Source organism: Pagrus pagrus, assembly GCF_965226575.1.
Source record: "Pagrus pagrus genome assembly, chromosome: 3".
Taxonomy (NCBI): Eukaryota; Metazoa; Chordata; class Actinopteri; order Spariformes; family Sparidae; genus Pagrus; species Pagrus pagrus.
The window spans coordinates 4,258,942-4,282,058 of record NC_140187.1 but is presented as its reverse complement, the minus strand read 5'-3'; the positions used below and the strand labels follow the sequence as shown (position 1 = coordinate 4,282,058).

The window sequence follows — 23,117 nt, the reverse complement described above, 5'->3', positions numbered from 1 at the left end:
TTAGGGATAAACTCAGTGCCTCTGAATGGACCAAGTTATGCTTCCTTATTTAGTCCTTTCCTATCAGTGGGGTAAACACCGTATTAGGAGAGATAACAGAGGATGCCTCGGGCAATAAACTGAGGGATTCCCTACCAGCAGCTGAGTGTGCAGCAGGTGCCATGTGACATGGAGTGATGACAGATGAGATAATGAGAAACATGATGCGATGGAGAGCAGCTAGTGTCCACAGCGACTAGACTGGACAGAAGATGACGTCATGGTTTCAAAGTCATCATCGTCCACCGGTGAATTCAGCTCAGTCCAACGCAGAGCAGTTACTTCACGATAACATGTCAACTCACGTGTTATTCCACCAAAACACAGCGAGGGAGACGGCTCGCTGCTCAGCCTGCCACACTAGCATACACTCTGTGACCCCGCTTCTTAGACTTTGTGATGTAATTGTTCTGCTTCCTGTCCTAAACTGTTGTCGATAAGCACTTTGCCTCAGACCTGTTGGCTAAAAAGCACTCTAAAAATAACCCTGGCTCAGCTTGGACATGGAAGAAAGTGCAGGAATGAAGATGATATCGCTGCGTCGGTGTAGATTGTGGAAAATGTTCACACTGAACCGTTTTTTCTTTGAGCTTTTTGAGTGCTGTTGTTTCACAAAATCATAGATGTAAAACCCCATAAAGCTTTCTATCTCATAAACACACTTAAGTCAACACGTACGTGGGACAACGTGCCTGCCTGTGAGATATCCGCCCAAAATAAATATTGTCTCGTTCAAGGTAGGCTGCAAGATAAAGTTTTACTTTTTACGGCAAGTTTAATACAGTGGCCGGTGATAGTGGGATGAAAGGGGGGCGGTGTTATTCAGTCCACAGTCACCTTGTTGTGACCCCAAACCAGTCATGAGGTTGTTGACATGAATTTTGTTTAAACAGACTTTAAATGAAGTTCTGGACCCAAATCTGATCTGTAAACAGAATCACTGCGGCACTGAAGCTTAATGTTTCAGCACGTAGTCTGTATCAATACTCTGTACAAAGCAGATTTGTGTACGGGTAACTTGCACTTGCAAATGTGTTTTAGAGGAAATATGATAAAGGTTATCATATGGTGTCAGTGTATCCATTCAGAGTTGATATAAACTTTTTTTAGAAATATGTTTTGTCTTATCTTAAAGCAACATTATGGAAACAATTGTATTTTGTTGAATTTGGCGCCGCCACAGCTTCTGAGCAAAACCACTATTGTAAATACAAACGCCCGGTTTCTGTAACATCGTCAGATATAATGTAGGCCTACGTGCTAACTAAAAGCAAAACTCTGCTGCGTCTTAACAATGTTACTTCTAAGAAAAGCTATGTCTTAAAATAAACGTGCATATCAAGACATTTCTTGCCATCAAGCTAACGTAACCTGAACCGGAGACAATGTGCTGCTAACACATGGCTATAAACAAGGCTAAAAGCCTTATTTTTTTTAGCATTTTTTAACATCTAGTCCGAAATTTACTCTTATCCTATAAACGCATGACTGAAAACGTGCAGAGCTAACAAGCGGCTACAGTTAGCAGCAGTTACAGGTTACTATAGCAACAAGTTAACGATTTCTGTCCATCAGGAAACTCTTTAAATCACTTATTAGAGTTGAGGCAGAGCAGCCGGAGGACATCAGGGGGGAAAGCTGAATTGTACATCACTTTGTGTGCACGTGTGTGAATGTGTGTTTTCATGTGCGTCCAGGACGGGTGCTATTCACGTAGGTGATCGGATCCTGGCTATCAACAGCGTCAGTTTAAAAGGAAAACCCCTGAGTGAAGCCATCCACCTGCTGCAGATGGCTGGAGAGACGGTCACCCTCAAGATTAAGAAACAGCTGGACAGTAAGTATGAACTGAACTCAAGGATGCATCATGTTGTTATTGCCTCTGGTGATTGCTTGCAATATCAAATCAACCTTGGCTTATTTGTCTCACGGTTTTCTTTTTGTCATTTGATGATCACTTCATCGGACAAACCCAATCCAGCCTTTTCTCTTCAAGACTTAGAGGAGCGGAAGGCAGCAGAGGCAGAGGACACGACAGAGAATGAGATCAGCGACACTGAGGAGGACGATCTGACGGACAGCCAACAGACAAATAAGCTGTCGGAGCTTTACTCCACAACCATACCCAGCGTCGACTCTGCCATGGAGTCGTGGGATGGCTCAGGGATGGACGCCGGCTATGGCAGCCAGGGTAAGCTTTGGATTAACACATGTAGCTGGTGAAAGGCCAGCGAGGCCACACATTGCAGAACACGTTTAAAGGAACTGTGACATTTGATGAGTCTTTTAGAGATTTGAGCATGTCACTCCTCCTGCAGGTACGTACAGCCACCAGGCAGCTGGTATCGCCCTCCACCCCCATGAATGGCGTAGTGCCAAGCAGCAGCAGCAGCAGCAGCAGCAGCAGCAGCAGCAGCGCAGCAACACCCCTCCTCCCGGACGCAGGAAGAACTACCCGTTCAGCGACGGAGGCTTCAGTGAGGATGACTGGGACAAGCCACCAGGGTAGGACTGAACCTAGTTTTGTCTTTATAATATATTTGCTGACCATTTTAACTTGGTAATCACAATAGTTAGCTGAGATCTAAAGATTGGGATGTTTGTAGTTAAATGGCTACAACATACAAAACAGCTGATTTATCCATGAAGGACCTACTTTGAGTTCAACTGAAAATTGGAGTGACTGCAATGATTCAGTAATTCTTTTTATTCACAAAGCACAATTCTGGGTAAACTTAATAGCATTACCACCCGTTTATTTTAAGGGTGGTCACATTCATATTGAACGTAAGCCTATCACTGTCTGCCACACTGCTTAAAACTGAAAAATGTCCACACTGTTGACCTGTAAGCGATGTCACCACTTTAAACGCCACTAGCTGAAAATAAGACAAATAAATAATAAGACAGATAAAAGTTTTTATTAATGTTAGTTCATTGGTTGTTTTTTTTTTTATTTGACCTGTTCAACAAAAATCCACCTAAAAGGATGGAGCAAAGTCCTAAAATGACGGAAATTACTGTATCGTAGTAATAATTTACATATTCAAATAATATGTCGATCTTGTCTCTTATGAACTCTTTTATAATTTAATGTGTATAATGTAATATACCGTAAAACTCAAAAGCTTAACGTCACAGTGCCCGAAGTGATGTCTTCAATTGCTTTTATTGTCCGACCAATGGTCCAAAAACAAAAACATTCACTTCTTTATAATAAATTAGGAAGAAAAATAACTAGTGTACATGATAACGTATCCACATTGTAGTAAATTAATTTTCTATTACTCTTAATGACTGATTTATAACTCTGGTGTGAGTATTATAGAAACAAGTATTAGTCGGTTGCATTCGGTTTGCTGTTTTTGTAACAGTATCAACACTAAGAGCTTGTGGTGAAGTGGAAATTTTAGTGTGAAGATTTGAGTCATGAACCCAGTGAGACTGTGTGTGTTTGTGTCTGTGTGTTTAGCGATGAGTCAGGAGGTTAAGCCTTGTGAGGATAGCAACTTTCACTGGGGTTATGTAACACTAATGGGGGTGGAGAGCGAGAGAGTAAAGGGTGGTGAGAAAAAAATCAGCTGCGCAGTGAAAGTGAATTAATCTTGTCAGTCAAGGACATTCAGTGGTGAAAGATTACTCGTGTTGGATTTAACCACAACCAATAGCCTTGCCCTGTACTGACACTGCTGTGACTTCACATGGGCTTTGTTGTTGGTGTGACGCCATCGCTAATGCTTTTAGAAAGAGCACGGGGGGGATTTCCGCATTGATGTGCAGACTCAACTCATTTTACTGACTCCTGATTGGTCGGGTTATTGTTTTAAGGTGCAGACAATGTTAAAGAAAAAGCACAGTTAACATTTATATAGATTTACAAAGATTCAGCCAAAAAAAACTGTTCAAATGTTGACTCTTTATCTTGTTTGGTGGCTTAATATATGATTTTCTTCTTTCGTGAGATAATGTGTTTCCAAAGCATCTTAATTTGATTTCATTCGTGTTTGTGTGTGACAGATTTATTGGCCAACAACCAGACGGTATCCTGTTGGATCCGGATGACAGTTTCTGGTGTCAGGCTCTCGAGGATCTGGAGACCTGCGGCCAATCAGAACTACTCAGAGAGATCGAGGTCAGTTAGCGTGAAAACCTGTAATTAGCATTCTTCGACATAACTGTAAGTTAACATTAGTATCAAACTGCCATTGGGTTTGATTCATAACTTAACGATGGATTTAATCTGTTGATAACACCCACACAGCTTAAGACGGATCTGTTGTTTGTGATCAGGACATATCAAGCTCCCCACAATGACTGTTTATATTCCTTCTTATACTTTGTAATAGCACATTACTTTGGGGAAATACCGTTTGTTCAGACAGCCCAGTATTCAGTTTGAAAAATGTCCCATTTGAGCACGAGCCCTTTGGTCCGACAGCCCATCATCCTGAAAACAAAAGCAGTCTGTTCCGATTGCTATTGTTCTGAAAATACACTCTCTCCCTGGGGTTTAGGGTTAGGGTATGCCGTTTAGTGTAAGGCAAGAAATACAGCCTTTTAAGGCCAAAGAGTGTATTTTCAGATCAATGGCCGTTTGTTTCACAGACGAATGGACTTCTGGTCCAATGAGACATTTTTCTGACCATTAGTTTTGGAGTAATGGGCTGTCAGACCAGTGGCATGGCACCACTTCAAAGCCTACAGCAAATCTATAACAGCTACATGTGAGGGCTCAGTAGACAACCTAATAACTGTAAACGCTACACCACGCACCATATTCAGCCACCTAATAACTGTGAAGAGTTGAAAGTAGCATTATTCAGCCAGATATATACAGTAAAGACACATAAACCTAAGTTTAACACAGTAATGTTAGCCTTAGCTGAAGTTTAGGAGTGTGTGTGTGTGTGTGTGTGTGTGTGTGTGTGTGTGTGTGTGTGTGTGTGTGTGTGTGTGTGTGTGTGTGTTGGTTTGTGCAGGCATCCATCATGACAGGAACAGCCATCAGTCTGGGTGTAGATGGTGTCAACAAGCCTCATGCTGAGCCCATGCTGAGCCACAACAGGATGAGCCCGTTGCGGAGAAATTCTCTCCTGCACCAGGGAAACCTGATCCATCAGGCTGCGCACCTCCACCAGGGTGCCCATCTGCACGAGGAGGCCCACCTGCATGAAGAGGCCCAACTCCATCAAGGTAATTCAGTGCCAAAATGTAAAAAATGCCAAGGTCGTTTCTCCAAGATCACGATAAAGGACTGACAACTCCAAAGTCAAATGCAATATCTTTCTAATCAAGAGAAAATGAAGATGAATGTTTTATTCTCATTTCAAAACCCAGATGCCCTCCTGCACCAGGAGGCCCACTACAACCATGAGGCCCACCTGCACCCAGGAGCCCAATTCCACCAAGACAACCAGTCCCCTCTCCTGCACCACGAGCCCAAGCCCAAGGCCTCGTTGAGAGTGTCGGAGAGGACGTGGGAGTCTCGTCGGATTAAAGAGGAGATGCAGGGGATTCTGTCGCCGACGCCTCTGGAGCTGCACAAGGTGAGTTCACACCTGATGTCTGAAGTCTCTGTCGCGATGTGGCTCCTGTTCTGGGCTAGAAGATGAAATGTTGAGGGAATGAGTCGAGGGCAAACAGTTAGTGAGAGTATTGTTTTACATCATCTAGTGAGAAATAGACTTGAGAAGACTGATACTAGTTTTATGTAGCTGGAGCCAGGAGGAGATTTACTTTGCTCAGCATGTGGAATGGAAACAGCTAGCCTAGCTGAGCCACATCAATCGCTTCCCGCTGCTAGTTTCATACATAATGCACAGATGATTATGGCTCTAATCTTTTTCATCTACCTCCCTGTGAGACGGTGAATAACTGAATCTCCAAAGATTTCAATGTGTTTCTTCGAGCTCAGTCTGCTGTCAGAGACTGTCCAGCTCTCTGTCAGGAGTTCAGGGTCAGCGTTCCCTCGTATCATTCTCACACCAAAAGTCTTACAGCATGCGTATTTGCAGGTTTTTTAAAATGAGGATAACATGCTAAAAAATAGGCAAATGACTCCTTTTCCATTGCCAGAAGATGAGTTTGCAGAGTCATTTGACCTGGGAATGAATGCGCATCGTATTCTTTTCCACTGAAGAACAAAAAAACAGGACAAAACAAGTGTCAACTGAGGGAAACAAACTGTTTTTCAGCTTCAGAGCAGACATTTCGACCTGTAACAGTAACAAAAGCATCGGTGTTAGATAGTTAATAACTAATAACTAATGGCACTGTTCCCAGTTTAACAGCGAGCCTGCATTGCACAGTACAAAGACCTTGAAACTGAAGCTGCGAATTGGAATCCAGCCAACATTCATTTGTTTTGATTTGGAGCTTTTCACGCAGTCACGTGTCGAAATGTCCTCTGTGAAAAGGCATTTCTACTTATTAACAAGTTTGAGCTGGCTCAAGTTTAAAAAGACATTAAAGTGACCTTTTTATGAGTCTGAGAACGTTTACGGCGCAGCGTGTTATGTAAGACCGTATAGAATGTACAGTATAGCCGCACGACTCCCTCGGGCAACTATTATGCTGGCGGTTAGATGTTTTTCACCCCCCAGTAAATTTACAGTAATGACTTCATGCAGGGTGCTGCTCAAACTTGTACAGCCCGGGGCCGGGATGGGAAATGCATTCATCATCCACGTGGACGAAAAATACGTTAAACTCTGATGGGCTCATTGGTCATCAGCCAGAATTTAACAGCCTCTAAATAGTGGCTCATTAAGAGATCGTACAATATTCATACATCATGTAATGCTGCCTTTTCTGGGGGTTTTTTGTTTTGTTTTTGTTACCCCACAGTTCTCAGCTAAACATCTGGCCTGCATTACCAGTTGTAAAATCTTCCATCCTGCATTTATCCTGTGTTCAATCATGCTTCAGTAGAGCATGCAGCACGGGTACAGTATGTCCTGCTGTGTACAGTAGAGGCAGGGGCCCTGACACAACAAGCCAACAATCATCACCTGCAGCTTTTTGTGATGAATCAGTGGCCATTTTAGCCAGCTCAGCATGTTAAACGCCTCAACTTCTTCTTGTAGGATATGTTGAGACAGTTCAACCAGAATTACTGTGGCGATAGACTGGTCGTCTCGTTTGTCTCCCACAGATTAGGAACGCAGACCAATCATTTCCTTCTACGCTGTCGTCTTTGTGGTCTGTTCAGCTGCAACCTTTAACAGCAGCCATTAGATAACGTGACACTGTCAGCAGTGATAACTCTTTGTGTTCGGCTTGTTGCCTCAGGGCCTGTGGAGACAACCTGAACTGACTATTTTGAAGCATATGGGGCTTTTAGATTAATACTTCCTGTTCATGTTTAAATTTGGACCAACTTACATCTGCGTTGTCTTCTGTAGGTTACGGTGATCAAGGACCCGGAGATCGACGACTTCGGCTTCAGTGTGTCGGACGGCTTCTTAGAGAAGGGAGTTTACGTCAACATGATCAGACCCGACGGCCCAGCTGACCGAGCCGGTCTCAGACCCTACGACAGGATCCTGCAGGTAATGATAAAGGAAGCCTGTTAATGTTTGAGGGTTTTAACATCCATCTCTACACAACATGCTGCAAATACCAGTTGCTTGTTTCTCACAGGTAAAGTTAATGACCTTTAAATTCTGACCCTTGACATTAAACAGCGTGTATATAAAGGCCTACAGCTCCTGCGTGGTTAACATAATGTGGATGTGAACACCCTCAAACTGAAGCTCAAATTCACCATTTCTGAATGTAGTCACTGTTTGTCCTGTAGCCTTAAGGAGCTCGTTCACTCCAAAGTCAAAACAACATTTTTCCTCCTCCCTGTAGTGATGTTATGGTGTGAGCTGCCGGCAGTGGAGACGTCTGACTCATTTTGAATGTATGACACTTCACTCGGATTGTGCTGTTCAATGTGTCAAACAATACAAAACTAAACAGCAGTTTAGTCAAGAGACCTACCAAACGTATCAACGTGTAGAAGGAAGCATGAATCTACTCATGGACGAGAGGCTCGTCTTTGATTAGATACAATGAATGCCTCCTTCAGCGCTGTGATACAGTAAGAAAATAGATTATCTTGAGTAACTAGGTCATGATTACTGGAAAAGAGACATTGCTTAAAAATCTTTCAAATGTATTTTTGGGGGCTTTACCACAAGCCAAGTTGCATATAGTCAAGAGAAGGAAGACATCTCTACGGAGGCCCTGAGGGGCGAGTAAGGACTTTTTTCTGGGGATCCACTTTCTAAGTCTGATGTAAATTGTTTTCTCTCCTGTGTTTATGACTTGAGAACCGGTGGGGGAAAAACAGTTCCTTTTTTTCTTTTTTACCGTCTGTGAAAACCCAAAATTCTCCAAAACATTTTTGGAGAATTTTTTTTTGCCATGTGTGAAACTGAGTGAAATTTTTAATCGAGAAAAAAAAATTTTGTAAGGCAAAACTTAACTTAACTCAGTTTCACACATGAAAAAAAAATTCTCCAGAATTTTTTCTTCCCCATGTGTTTTCATAGATGGAAACAAAAATAGGGAACTTAGAAAGATTATCCTGGGTTTTTCCCCGCACCAGTTCTCAAGTCATGAACACTGGAGAGAAAACAATTTACATCAGACTTAGAAAATGGATCCGGTCAGGATTTTTGTTTTCTGCGGATCCACTTTCTAAGTCTGATCTGTTTTCTCTCCTGTGTTTTATGACTTGAGAACTGGTGGGGGAAAATCTTTCTAAGTTCCTTCATTTTTTTTTCCGTCTCTGAAAAATCTTTTTTTTTTTTTTGGTGAGAATCGATTGAAAACATTTTTAGGATTTTTTTTTTTTTTTTTTAAGAAAAATATTTTAAAAATTTAAGTATCATGTTTTCTTTTTTAATACTCATCCAACTTAACTTGGTTTCACACATGAAAAAAAAAAATATATATATCCTGAATTTTTTTCTCCCCATGAAAGGGGGATGGAAACAAAAATTAAGGAACTTGGAAAGATTAAAAACTTTTCTCAAGTCATAAACACTGCAGAGAAAACAATTTACATCAGACTTAGAAAGTGGATCCGCAGAAAACAAAAATCCTGACCGGATCCATTTTCTAAGTCTGATCTAAACTGTTTTCTCTCCGGTGTTTATGACTTGAGAACTGGTGGGGGAAAAACGTTTTGCGAGGAAAATCTTTGTAAGTTCCTTAATTTTTTTTTCCATCTCTGAAAACACGTTTTTTGAGAACCGAGTGAAAACATTTTTTTAGGAGATTTTTTTTTTCGCCATGTGTGAAACTGAGTGAAATGTTGTAAGGAAAATAAGTGTTTTCAATACTCATCCAACTTCACACATGAAAAAAAATGCTTGATTTTTTTCTTCCCCATGTGTTTTCATGGATGGAAACAAAAATTAAGGAACTTGGAAAGATTTTCCTGGCAAAAACTTTTTTTCCACCAGTTCTCAAGTCAAAAACACAGGAGAGTAAACAGTTTAGATTAGACTCAGAAAGTGGATCATCAGGAAAAGAAATGGCTTACTTGCTCCTCAGGGCCTGCGTGCACCTCCAAAACACAGCGACTTACACCATTACGTGTACATGGAAAGATGGAAAGATGGCATGACTGTTTAAAAAGTACCAATTTTTGATTTGGGGGTGAAGTGTCCCTTTAAGCAAAAGCTAGTCTCAGTCAATCTTAGCTAGCTAATGAACCAACAATACCATTTACTGGAACAGCCATTGTCTGCGTCTCTCTGTCCAGGTGAACCACGTGAGGACGCGGGACTTTGACTGCTGCCTGGCGGTGCCTCTGATCACAGAGGCCGGAGACAGACTGGAGCTGGTCATCAGCCGCAACCCGCTGGCCAACGATGACACAGAGGACAATAACAACACTTTGGACCATCCGCTAGACCTGTAACACACAGACACACAAAAAAGACAGACTGATGAATCTCTAGACGCACACATTAGCAGTCACACTCAGGCAGGAGACATAGAACTGGTGATGAAGTGTAAAGTTATATCTACAGGAACTGGCCCAAACACTAACACACACTCCACCGGCGTGCAATAATTCTACTTAAACAGACTCGTACATATATACACTCACACTTGCATGCTCACACAATCGCCCCCCCTCCCATTCACACTAGGTGGAACTGCTGTCATACAGTATATTCCTCTCTGGAAGCACAGCACAGTGCTGAAAAACCACCAGAGACACACTCCTGAAGGCTGACTTGGAGTTCTCAGTGTTATTCCAACAGAAACAACCACTAACTTGGCACCTTAACCAGCCATTTAGAATTATTCTGACTCTCTTCATCATGTTTTCACTCAAAACAAATGAATAAAAACCTGCAATTCGGGGGTTGAGGTAATTTCAGCTGTTTTTTAACGCCAGACCACAGGTTTATAGAAATTTCTAGTGCCAACGGTACCAGAGGGATCTGCCTTATTATACAATATTGTTATTTTAGGAAATTTCAAATGAAACTGTGTTGATGAAAGAGAGAAACTGCCTCGCTCAGTTTGCTGTAAGAAAGGTAAATAAGAAAGTGAAGGCAGATGATCATGATTGAGAAGATGGTCTCTATCGATGTAGCCACTGTAGAAGTCCACATTGCTGCTAAAAGTGCTGCTGACATACTGCTGCTCCATTGCAATTTTGAACAAGTTTTGGAAAGGTCGACTTCTATACTGGATATTTCTGCACAGTGATATTAGAAAAAAAACTAAATTTGTGCCATTATAACAAGACAATGATCACATCACAACTGCCAAACTGTTTCAGTTAATCTAGTCATCAAAGGGACAAGAAAGTTTCTTTCCTCTACAGATGAAACATCTTAAATGGAATTAAAAAACAACTTTTGCTGCAACACGATTGGGAAGCTGTGAGATGCCCCGGAAGAAACTGTGTTGCCATCAGAAGAACATCGTCCTGCAACATTATTAGAGATCTTTGACCCTTTTCTGTTTCTCTTCTGTTTTTTTTGGCAACTGTTGGGAGAGTTGCCCTTCTACATTGCCCAATCTGTCACTACAGTTATCTGAGAGCACTGGGTTCATCTCACCTCGGCTCATTGGCTGGGTTACAAAGTCAAATAGCAGTCGCTGCTGTGCATGCATTTTAAATAGCAGAGCTCGTGATTAGGGTCGAGGTAAAGCATAATCGAAAATGGCACCCATTCATGCTATTAAAGGTGCTTTCAGTAGCACTTAGGATAATTTCATTACCACTTTCCCATTTATAAAAGAGCCTGTCAACTTTTAGCAGCATCAAGCCACGCAGTGTTCTTCAACAACAAACAGCTGATGTTTATAGGCTGGTGAAAACAGATGGTAGAAGAAATTCAAGGCTAATGGGAACATATTCATCAAACATGTATTTTTCTTCACACTAAACAGACAAAGGTGATATATACCATGCCTATGTCGAGATTTAGTACATCAGTGTAAACAGCAGTTCCAACAAAAATGTCACAATCTCTTTGCTATAGGAAGAACCGGGGTTCACAGGCAGTACAACAAAACTCCAAGCATGAACAGCACCACTGTTTCCGAATAGCTTCTAGTAAGCATCGCCACCACTCTCATTATTAACAAGCTATGAAACCTATTTTGATAACTGATGTTTAAAATGCTCCACATAGCACCTTCAAATGATGTCTCCAGTTCAGACGGTGAACAGTGAAATGTAACTGCTCTTTGGCTTTGTAGAGGGAACCGTTTTGTGGCTCAAAGATCTTAAACAAAGCTAACAGCATCATCTGCAAACATGGACATCGAGCTGATCAGGATGCTGAAGACCACACACATTCAGACACTGTTACAGGACGGGGCCAGCATGCAAAGACAACTTAAAGACATAAAACAAAGGGGTTTATATGTGTGTGTCATTACGTGTTTGTTCACGTTTCTGCGTGTTTGGCTAGGCCTGTATTCCTACGTCTGTGTTTATGATATGCATGTACCTTTCTATCTTTGTTGGGCGTGTCTGAAAGGGTGTATACATGCTGTAGCCCACTAGATTTGGCTAGCTGAAACTGCGTAAACCTTTTTGTCCATCAGTTGGGCATAATACTACAATACCCATGAGCCCTGGCTGCTTTTGCTTTGGAGATGAAGTCGGTCAGAGGTGCTAATTAGAGCTGTAGCGAATTCATAACGCTTCATCAGTGCGGTTGGAAATAAAACGAAACACAGCTGCTAAAGTCATCCAAAATTGACAGAAAATTCAAAAGTTACTGTGAGTATCTGCGATGTTCGTACCGACATGCATCGATGCAACCGTTGAATTAAAACAAACATCTTTCCAATCTTTTGCACTCCTTAACCAGGAGAATTTCATGCAAATCCAAGCTGTGGACGTGCACCCAAAGTACCTCCACCTACCATGCAACTCTAGCATGTGGGTATTGTAGTAAAACAAGCATGAAGAAATTTGAACCTCTCATTTAATAACTTTTCTTAACCCTCCCACCTCTCCTCACCTCTTTATTTTTGGTCTGTTTGGTCACGGCAAAGATTTCTTTCCACTTCCTTCACCTCCTGTTTTTACAATTTTCCCTTATTTTCTCTAATTTCTGCCAAAAACACTCCCCAATTATTTGTGGATTAACATAAAACGAGACTGGCTGTCGCTCCCCCTCCTACTGTGTGTGTGTGTGTGTGTGTGTGAGAGACAGAGAGAAACAGTATAAAAACTTGGAAGGTTACATTTTTATATATGTGCTCCTGCATGTATGTAAGCACAATAGAGATACTTAATAATACGTTGTGTGTGTGTGAGTTCACAACACACGGACTTGCAGGAAAAATGCATGAGAGTGTGTGTGTGTGTGTGTGAGAGAGAGAGAGGACAGAAAATAGCCTTTGTCCTCTGAAGGATTGGAATAATTTTCGACAGGAACAATCACAACCTCTGTTCTCTCTCTCTCTTTCACACTGTATGTCTCTCCCTCTTTCCTCACGTTGTTACATAATACAGTCAGTTATCCAGCTGCCCCCTTGGAGAACACTCATGTGTGTGTTAGTCTGTGTGTGTGTGTGTGTGTGTGAGAGAGAGTAAGAAACGTGTGTATACGTCTGTATCGGTATGCGTGCCTCCGTGTGTGTCGAGGTTTCTGTGTGTCACATGTGTTTACATGTTCGTATCCACGGATGTCAGTATTTTTCCATTTGAGCATGTATGAACTTTTCAGCACGTGTGTGTGTGTGTGTGTGTGTGTGTGTGTGTGTGTGTGTGTGTGTGTGTGTGTGTGTGTGTGTGTGTGTGTGTGTGTGTGTGTGTGTGTGTGTGTCACAGAGAGAGAGAACCAGGTGGTGTACATTTCATTGTACAGTGGTGATATTTTTACGGGGCTGTGGGCCGTTGAAACCCCGACGAGACCGAAAAACAGTATAAAACTCAAGTTTTCGCGAGCGAGCCGGGAGGAAGACAAACTTTTTCATACATACCGAGAAAAAAAAGGGACATTTACTTATCTCCAAGCACTAACTACAAAAAAAAAGAAGCACACTGTTGAATACCATGCACTGTAAGTATTTTCATGTACAACAGAACAAACTTGTCTGAGTGTTTTTTACGCAATGTCAAGTGGCCAAAAAAAAAACAACGAAAAAAAAAAGTTTTGTAAAGCAACAAAAAATGACAAAATGCTGAGAAAAGCCTTCCAAATTGTTCTGTTGGTTTTTATGTATGTATGTATGTATGTACGTATGTGTGGTCATCCATACTCCCTATGCATTTCTGGGTCAAAGGTCGGTTTTAAGCCCAATCCGGAACCGTAACAAACGTCCCATGGATGACTGAAGTCTGTAAAGTGACATAATTCCTCCTACTTGTATAATATAATAAATGTAACAAATTAAAAGTGTTAAAATGACAAAACTTCAAATTACTGTGACAATGTAGGACTGATATTGCAATACTTCTAAACCAAACTTACAAATGATTAAGGTACTAATGTACAGAAACATTAGGGGGAGAAATGTTGCAATGTCAGTTTGATGACTTCATGCCTGCGTTTTATTACACTGGCCTGTTTTCAATTCCCCTGACCCCATTAAATGATGCCATTACATTTCATATGTTATTATATAAGCTGACATTTATTACATCATCGTCTGCAGGATGGCACATTCACGTGGCTTCCATTCCCGTGTGCCCCCTTCACACGCACACTCTCACAAAATGTGTTGTGATTTTATAGTTTGTCATAACACTAGAAATGAGTTTTTTGACCATGAGAATGCTCAAACCAGGCTGTGGAGGTGGAATGAGTTAAGTTGAGAGCTTTGGCAGGAGGTTAGCTGCTACTGTGATAAGTTCTGGTTGGGAATGGACCACATGCTGGGGTTTCTACCGCACGAGTAGCTATTTTGCATCGTGAAGTCGGCAATCATTCATTGTTTTAAATTGATGATAAAAAAAGAGATCTCTGCTTCTGCTTTGGTAAAATCGCATTTTTCTGTTTGTTCCGATTGAGGTGAGTGAAGACTTTCATTGCCATGCATTTATTTGCCCTGCAGTAGACATATTGGAGCTGCTGTTAGCTAACAGTTGCAAAAGCTGACAGTCCAGCGTGGCTGTACACCACTGTGCGTAGCCTAACAACTCAAACGTGACATCTGTATTGGACTGGCTCTGATTGATTTTGCATGTTTTCTAAGAACTGTAAGCCGACTGGCCAGACAACTCCGGGTAATAGTTGATAATGGTTAGCTACGTATTAGCGGTTAACTAGCTAACTATGATGTCTAATCAACTAACCATTCTGGTGCGAACATCTTCCGATCTGCAACTATGGTTGAATAGATTGGTTTTACAATATTTGCTCAGCTAAAAAAATATTTCTGCCCATAAAACTCCAGTTAGCCAGCCAGAGTAATAAGCTAACCACTAGTTTGCGACCAGAAAACTGTGGTTCCCCAGCTTAACTATTAACGTTAGCCAACTGCCCAGAAAACTACAGTGAACTACACACTCTGCTGGAAAACAGTCATACTGTTCACAACCTGAGTTGAGTTCTAGGAGGGTATCTGTACTGTCTCCGCTAAGCTAACAGAGTAGCTTTCTGCCCAGAAGACTACAGTTAATTTAATATCTGGTCAGTTAGCCATTAGCTTAGCATACTGGCAAGAAGCTCAGCCCATCCTCACTGGAATAAACCCTCTACGCACGGGAAAATAATATCTTGTTCCAATTTTCAAAACTAGGAAATTTATCTACAATCTTTGCTTCACATTTCTTATAAATCACATGAGAATTTTATCCCATGAAAGTTATTGGATCCATACAGGCCTGTAACATTTGTATTTATTTTTCCGACTTTATTTTAACATTAAATCTTTACACAAGAAGCATCGAAGCTTATTGCGATTCCGGATTGGGCCGTTAATAATGTATGTTGATATTGTGTAATTTTCTTTTTTCTTTTTTTTCTTTTTCAAATTGTGTAAAGTTCTATTCTATGTAATATAGTATTTTTCTATGACAATATTACTCTTCCAAAACATGGGAGAAAATACAAAACAAAAGTTATGAAAGGGAAAATAAAATGTATAACTTTGTTGTTGTTGTCGTTTTGTTTTATTCATTTTCTATGAAACAAAGAGTGTACTGCTATACTTCTCTTTTCAAGAAGGACATGAGAAAAGATCAAAAGAAAAATAAAATGTCTAATTTTATGTTTGGTGACTGGTCTGTTGTTATTTTTTGTCGGTCTTTGTGAACTGTAAAGGATCAGTAAGTGTGATTTAGTGACATCTATCGGCGAGGTTGCAGATTGCAGCCAGAAAAATGCCTCGCCTGGCCTTACCCTCCCCTATGGTCGCCACTACACGTGAGAACAATGAAAAACGGCCCTCTCTAGATTCAGTGTTTGGTTTGTCTGTTCTGGGCTACTGTAAAAACATGGCGGTGCAACATGGCGGACTCCAGAGAAGAAGACCCGCTCATCCCAAGGTAACGAAAACACAATGATCTAATGCTGCTTTCTAGTCAAAGTTGGAGGTAAGCTAACCAAAGCATTCCAGGTGCACGACACAAAACACTTGTCTGACTGTAAAAATAAAAAATGCTGATTTTTTGGCAGAGGTGCACACAAGTGGACCCTGAGCATTGCAGCCTCCTTGCATATAAATGAAACAGAGGGGGGAAACAACACAGGAGGGACCAGACAGCATTATACATTTTATTTTATGCCGCTTTTATGCTTGGTATCTAAATATTCAATTCACTCGCCTAACCCCAGACAATGGGGTAGATGGATGTACCCAGAGTTTACAAGTAGGAAATCCTTACTACCGTGTTGTCTGTTAGTTTCAGCTGACAAATGAAAAATATCATTATGATTATTATATTCCATATCTGCCAATAGATTTTCCTGAATCCAACTAAACCCTGCACACTGGACATTAAATGAAAACCAAATTATTCAGTGCCCACTCCAGTCATGTGTGTGACTGATTAAGCTGCTGCAGGATAGACTGTCAATCACACTTTCTAATAGATGGTAAACAGGGTTGGATACACACATTCATAAACTAATTACAAAGGTGCGATGCAGTGCTTCAAAGCCTCCCACGATATCTCTCCGATGCTCAGCTGTTCACACATCCACTCACACACCGTTCAAACTAACAACCGTCTGTTAAGTGGACCACATGCTTTACCTCCTGAGCCACAGCCTCCCTGAAATGCACAATGTATCCACCAGTTTTACATCCAGGATTCAGGAACATTTACTGAAGCAAAACCTAGTTTCCTGTCTGGTTCCTTTCCCATGATACAACAAAAAAGGCATAAACAGTCACATGATATGCCATCTTATTCAAAGTGTGTATGTTTACATGTGTTTATGTGGAAAAGGGCGTATTTGTGTGCGAGCACTTGAGCCTCTGTGTATGTATTTTCCTGTCTGTGTGTACACGTGATTTTTTTTCTCCCACTCTGCTAAATAACATGATTCATTCTGTGCGTGTATAATGTACTGTACATTCTGCTTCTGCTGACTTAATTATCCCCAAGAGTCTACTCTTACATAACAGGTCCAACACACACAGTGCGCAGAAAATTCATGCACACAGACTTAGAAAGGCGCAGCGGCAACACATGGAAAAGTAGTTACATTCCCAGAGCCCACTAAATGCACATGTACACTCAAAAGCTCACACAAGTACGCACGCAGGATCCTAATAGTTATACCAACGTACATGCAAACAAGTTAAACCTTTAGATTTTCCACTTCTAGCAGCAGTGCTGGAAACATACTAAAGCTGGGTAAAGCCCTGAAGACCAGCTAAAGCCTACAGAGACTGGACAAACCACATCCAACAGCAGACTTCCACTATCACATGATTTTTTTTATCTTAGCTGCCAGAATCAAGCTTATACTGAATGAGTCGAGACAGAGACAACAAACCAGGTGTCAATTAAAGTAGCAGTGATACGAGTTAAGTCACTGGACAACAGCCCATCACAAGAGTTTCAGCGTGGGTCTCTTCCAGTTCGAGCTTCCCAGCAAGTTCATAAAATCCGACATGTGCCCTGAGATGTCAGTTTAAAAGCATGTTACTTTACTGTCTAGCTGAGGCCGGACAATGAACAATCAACATAAGCTGCAGACTCTCCCTGTCTCTGCATCGATGCAGAATCTTCCATGTCGGCATCGCGATGCATCTTATAATCGAGAAATGTCCACACCTCTAATGAGAACAGCTGAGGTACTCTTACTTCAGTTAAATATATGCACGTCACACATATTCTTATTAAGACTTTACAAATAAGATGTGTGGCAGAGTCCTACCACAAAGGGCGAGTTTCCTCCTCGGACTAGAGGGACGATGGTTCAGACTGTGGCCTGCCATCTTCTTCACAAGGAGAGAACTCAGGATTCAAAGTCCAAGGCACTGTGTCTTCATGAGGAGCTCAAAAACCTGGACGAGACAAAGCAAAATGAGAAATTAACTTTTGACACTGAGGTCGTATCACTCAAGTTTTGGCAGAAGAATTTAATTTTTATTTTTGTAAGGCTCATTTTGACCACAAGAGGCTGAAGTGCACCACTACCTCATGTTCTGAATAGACTTCCAGGAGAGTTTTAATATTTACATGCACAAACACAAGATGCAGCTATTGTGTGTTAGAAAAACATCTTTTTCCTGAAAAAATGTTTCACACACACAAAAATATTCTCATGAATTTTTCATTTTCACTGGTGGAAAAAAAACTTTTTTTCCCACCAGTTCTCAAGTCATAAACACAGAAGAGAAAACAATTTAGATCAGACTTAAAAATGTTTCACTTCTGCATCATATACACTGATCAGCCGCAGCATTTAAAGGACTCACAGGTGAAGCGATGCTCTGCTGGGAAATCTTGGGTCCTGGCTTTCATGTGGATGCCACTTTACACGACCCCACCAACCAACACCGCTGCAGACCAGGTACACCCCCTCATGTCATGTTGTGCCCTTCCACACCACAACAACTCAGGAATGGCCCAAATAACAGGACAACAGCTCAAGGCCTCGAGCTGGCAACCAAACTCCCCAGATCCCAATCCAATCAAGCATCTGTGGGACATGCCAGAACAAGTCCAACGGCGGCCCCTCCTTGAAGCCCACAGGACTCAAAGGATGTGACGCCAATGGTGCCAGAGACCACCGGACACCAACGCCCCTGTCACAGCCAGGTCTAATCCACTGTGGGGCCTCCTTGGATTGGACTTGCTCCAGCATGTCCCACAGATGCTCGATTCTTAGAAGTGAACCTACAGAGAGTCGTTACCTGAACCTGCAGCCTCCCTCAGTTTTACAAAGCTTCATACCATTACATAGCGAGTTTCATCTCAATGGTTAGCCGTTTGGCCCCTTCACTGTTTTGGTTCACTCTCACAATGTCGTTTTCAGCTATAGGTAGCAGCTGTTTTCAGCGCCAAAGCTCTAAAAACCCACCTCACAGCACCACATGGCAACTACACTGTAGTTGGTGAACACAGTGGAGTGTTAGTTTGGCAATTAAGGAGATGGGTAGGCCTAATTCCCTCAGTAGCTGGTCGAGACCAAAAACAGAGATAACACTGTGTGAATATTGGTCTGACATTCATCTGGTGGACAGAAACTTGTTTACAGATGTTTACAGAAGCAGCTGTTTGCTAAAAAGTTCATCATATCAATTGAAAAGGTGAAGTAAACTAAAGCAAAGCTAATTAATTCATGTTAATTGTCAAAGTTATTCAGATACACAGTATCTGTAGTGCACGTGTGAGCTGGAAATGATCAGCAGTTCTCGGCTTAGGTGGCAAATACACCAGTGAGTCCTACTGGTTGACTGGTGCATATAATAATGGAGGCTGGATAGTGCAAACCTCCCATGTGTATTATGCTCAGGTGAAGTTCACAGCTGGCAAGTATTAAAAATCTTGTGTGAAAGAGGTGGAACGTGACTTCATGCGGCCCTTCACAGGGAAACAGTGACTGGACTTCTGTTTGGAGGGAACTGGATGTGCCAAATGGGAATAAATATGGGAAAAATCTGCAAAAACAAATGGGAAAAGTGCAGCGATGGTGTCCCTGTGGCCTGCACCACGTTACCACAACATCCTGGGATCAAAACTGGTCACATTTGATTTTCACATCAGTCCTCACTTGCTTTGTCCTTCCATTTCCTATTTCTATTTTTAACTGTAGAACAAAAGGCGAAAGTACCATGAAACCCTGATCTTCAAAACATGCAGATTTGTTTTTGCTCTTGGCTTTGTGCGAAAGCCAAAAAACTGTCATGAAGATGAAATGGGAAAAGAAATTCTCAGCAGCAAAGTCTATTCTCGGAGCTGGCAGGCAGAGAATGGAAATGTCAGCGTTGTGTTTCTTTCTCTGGAGTGCCAGTTATTTAAAGCCCGGACTGTGGCAACAGCAAAAATTAACATTCGTTTTATTAACAGGAGGTCCAAGCCACCAACATCCTCTATGTTCCTGAGGAAGCTGGGGGCCTTTTGTTCGGTCACATGGGAGCAATAATCACAATAATCTCGGTGGTATTTGTGTTCTACCTTTTCTGGGCAAAAACTATAAATCAAGTCAAAATAAGGATCAAAGACTCGTGACTGGATCTGTGCCTTAAAGAGATTTCTGTCTTTACTGATTACTTACTTTCAGACATAAACAGGAGATTTTAAATTAGTATTTTGTGTAGGCTTCATGTAAACACTTTCATTGAGTCAGTTGATTTAAGAAAAAAAAGGCCCATGTAACTGCAGCTAGTGAGGGAAAATTACAGTCTGGGAAAATTAGCTGTGTTCAGTACCCAGCTTCTATTAATCACCGCATGTCTGAGCCTTTATTACTTGGTTGTGAAATGGATGTTTGGGTCAAAATATTCCATAAACTGAAGCCGCTTCACAGAGCTGCTTACTGCCATTATTTCAGAATGTGCAGCTTAATTTGGGAGGGGCCGGGGGCTGTTTGTACTGTTTTTCTCCTGTTTTTAGTGGTTAGGAGATTAGGTAAGTGATTTCTGTTTTGGTGCATTTTTGTTTGGTTAGGTAAGCATAGGTCGGATTGACTTGGCTCACTTTCCGTGGGTTGTAGTGCCACCATGAAGCCGACACAAGCCCTTAACTTTTATTTCAAAATACATTTCTTAAAGGGGTGAAAAAGAAGTAACTCACCCCAACAGTTCCCAGGGCTGTAACGGGAACTTTACAGCTTTACAGTATTAAATACATAGATAACACAGTTATCAAGAAAAGGTGAGCCTGGTGGCAGCCTGCTTTTTATCCACAAAGGCTACCATGAAAGAAACGATCACCTGCCAGTAACCACCTGGGCAATCACTCAACCGAACCACAGCAACCCAGCTGCACCTCATCAGACACACAACGGGTCCACAGGAAGAGTGAGATCCACAACACATACCAAAGCATGCAGCCTCATATGTCGATAAAAGCTTTGTTTGTTACAGTGGAGGCTCTATAACGTTTTTTCTAACAGTTTAATGATCAAGAAAAGACATAAAAGTAGCCTCAACTGCAGTTTATACTAAGTGGCTAGCTCTTTATAAAATGCCTCACAGATAAACAGTTCCTGTGAAGTCAACCCAACGTCAGTTTCCAGTTTTTATGTCATGACAATGCTGTCCTATGCTCTATATTCTATATTCGCCAAACGATATTCATCATATCGTTTGAAGTATCTGGTTTTATCACCACAAATACAGCAGAAAATTGTCCCAACATCTCGTCACAAATATCAGGTTTTGTTGCCACAAACACGACTGGAAAATGTCCCAATGTCTCCTTTAAATATCCATTGGTTTCACATTTTGCACTGTCTTGTAAGATGTCTTGTAAATGAATAAAAATGTTTTTTGTTTTTTTTTATTAATTTACTGTGGCAGCTATCAGATAAAAAATAAAACACTGATTCCGATAAACAAAAAAAAAATGCTGAATAGCAGATGTAATAATTGGCCGGGCTGTTCTCAGAGGAAAAATAAGGTCCGGACCACTGTTTGAAGCTAGAAAGGTGGCAGAGTCCGCCACATATAAACAAAAAAAACAGTATGAATTTGCTGACCTTCACAGTCAGTTTGTTAATTCAGTCATGAAAACAAAGAGTTTGTTTATATTGACATGAAAAAAATCAGTCAACAAAGATCTTTCAAGATTAAAATGTCTTCCTCAAAACGACATAGTGCTCCTTTAAGTACAGTTAGTATTGGATACTTAAAGACTTTTTTGTATGAGTGACTTTCACTTTTACCAAAGTGATATTTTAATGACTTTTGGGTACTTTATGCAACACTGATAATGAGACAAAGCAACAGCAGAGTTCTCAATATAATCAGGTACCAGATGACAGGATATATTGATGACTCAAGGTTACAGTTACTGCTATTGTAAATGCCACAGAGCAGTTTTCAGCCCTTTTGACTTACACATATTTAAGTACTACTGGCAGCAGTGAATGTGCAGGAATGCAGCCCCCCCTGTGTGAGCATGAATACCATAAATCTTGTATTACAGGCTTTGTAGGATCAGAGTTTATTATGTTGTCATGGGGATTTAGGTACATAAGTCCATCTGAGTTGGGGAATTGAACTTGAATGATCCACGTGTGTGTCTGTGTGTGTAAATGTTGTCCCAGCAGTGAGTGTTGATGTACTTTTTTCAATAAGGAAACGCGACACAGGAACTCACACCACATTTTTCTGAAGACAAATTTTTTATTAAGAAATAAAAAAAGGTTTACACCATAGTAAAACCTGTTCAAACACATATTTTTTTCTTCTTTTTTGTCTGTTTTTTTTTTATTCTAGCTTACAGGTTGGCCATAGAAATAAAAAATAAAAGCTTTCAAATTCTTTTTAAAAATGTTTTTTTTTTCCTTCACCAAGAATTAAAAAACATTTTCCCCATGTACATTCTCAAAAAAGGAAGGGCTGGTATACAGTATAATGCAGGAAAGACAGAGGCATTGTCATTGGAGACCATGATCAGAAATGAGTCTGATGACAAGAGAGGATGGGGAGGATGAGCGCGACTCCATTTCCCAGAGGACTTAGCACTGAGATCGCCATTGTTTTCAGGAAGTGAAAGGAATAAAGACGATTTTACAGCTAAAAATGCTAAATATTTTAATAAGAAGACACCACAACTACACTTCTCCGAGTGAGAAAACGACATCTTTGTCAAACTTCAAACCAAATAATGAAGAAGATCTTTGCATTAAGGTCGCTGCCAGGAAATGGAGCCCCATTTATCTTCCTTCGCAGCCACGCAGAGTCACAGATCGAACTTCAGTGATAAAAACAAGATTTTGTGTGAGCTCTACACAGCTCCAAGATCACATCTGAATGGTCTAATGTTGCATCTGTATCGCAAGAAACGGACAATCGGATCTCGAATCGTGCGGATATGATGCTGTTTTTTGTTTTGTTTTTTCACGACGGACACGATGGAGGCAACATGGAAATCAAAAATCAGGTTATCCGTTTCTGTGCAGATGCAGTTTGGTTCCTTTGATAAAGCACTAAGGTTGCAGGGTTTGGCAGAGTGGATTTCAAAA

General features: G+C 41.1%; 1 protein-coding gene and 2 long non-coding RNA genes across 10 annotated transcripts in view; 1 reads left to right on the top strand and 2 right to left on the bottom strand.

Annotated features, from left to right (window-relative positions):
- Positions 1-15,735, top strand: part of LOC311254208 (glutamate receptor-interacting protein 2-like) — a 280,081-nt gene extending 264,346 nt beyond the window's left edge. For 5 of the 8 annotated variants that reach the window (XM_084347844.1, XM_084347842.1, XM_084347841.1 and 2 more), the window contains exons 18-25: positions 1,737-1,876; positions 2,021-2,230; positions 2,358-2,544; positions 4,057-4,171; positions 5,019-5,232; positions 5,377-5,585; positions 7,443-7,589; positions 9,800-15,735. In XM_084347844.1, coding sequence (XP_084203970.1) covers positions 1,737-1,876; positions 2,021-2,230; positions 2,358-2,544; positions 4,057-4,171; positions 5,019-5,232; positions 5,377-5,585; positions 7,443-7,589; positions 9,800-9,958 — 1,381 coding nt within the window. In that variant the 3' untranslated portion in view covers positions 9,959-15,735. Of the gene's footprint in view, positions 1-1,736; positions 1,877-2,020; positions 2,231-2,357; positions 2,545-4,056; positions 4,172-5,018; positions 5,233-5,376; positions 5,586-7,442; positions 7,590-9,774 lie in introns of all 8 variants that reach the window. The other 3 variants (XM_084347848.1, XM_084347843.1, XM_084347846.1) reach the window with 2 other exon arrangements.
- LOC311254209 lies at positions 5,549-9,850 on the bottom strand. Its single transcript, XR_014622219.1, has 3 exons — positions 9,760-9,850; positions 7,423-7,583; positions 5,549-5,640 (listed from the first exon to the last, which is right to left on the bottom strand). It is a non-coding gene; the product is annotated as an uncharacterized lncRNA (long non-coding RNA).
- LOC311254210 lies at positions 9,874-20,818 on the bottom strand. Its single transcript, XR_014622220.1, has 3 exons — positions 20,720-20,818; positions 17,856-17,985; positions 9,874-9,952 (listed from the first exon to the last, which is right to left on the bottom strand). It is a non-coding gene; the product is annotated as an uncharacterized lncRNA (long non-coding RNA).
- Between the last annotated feature and the right edge of the window lie 2,299 nt (positions 20,819-23,117).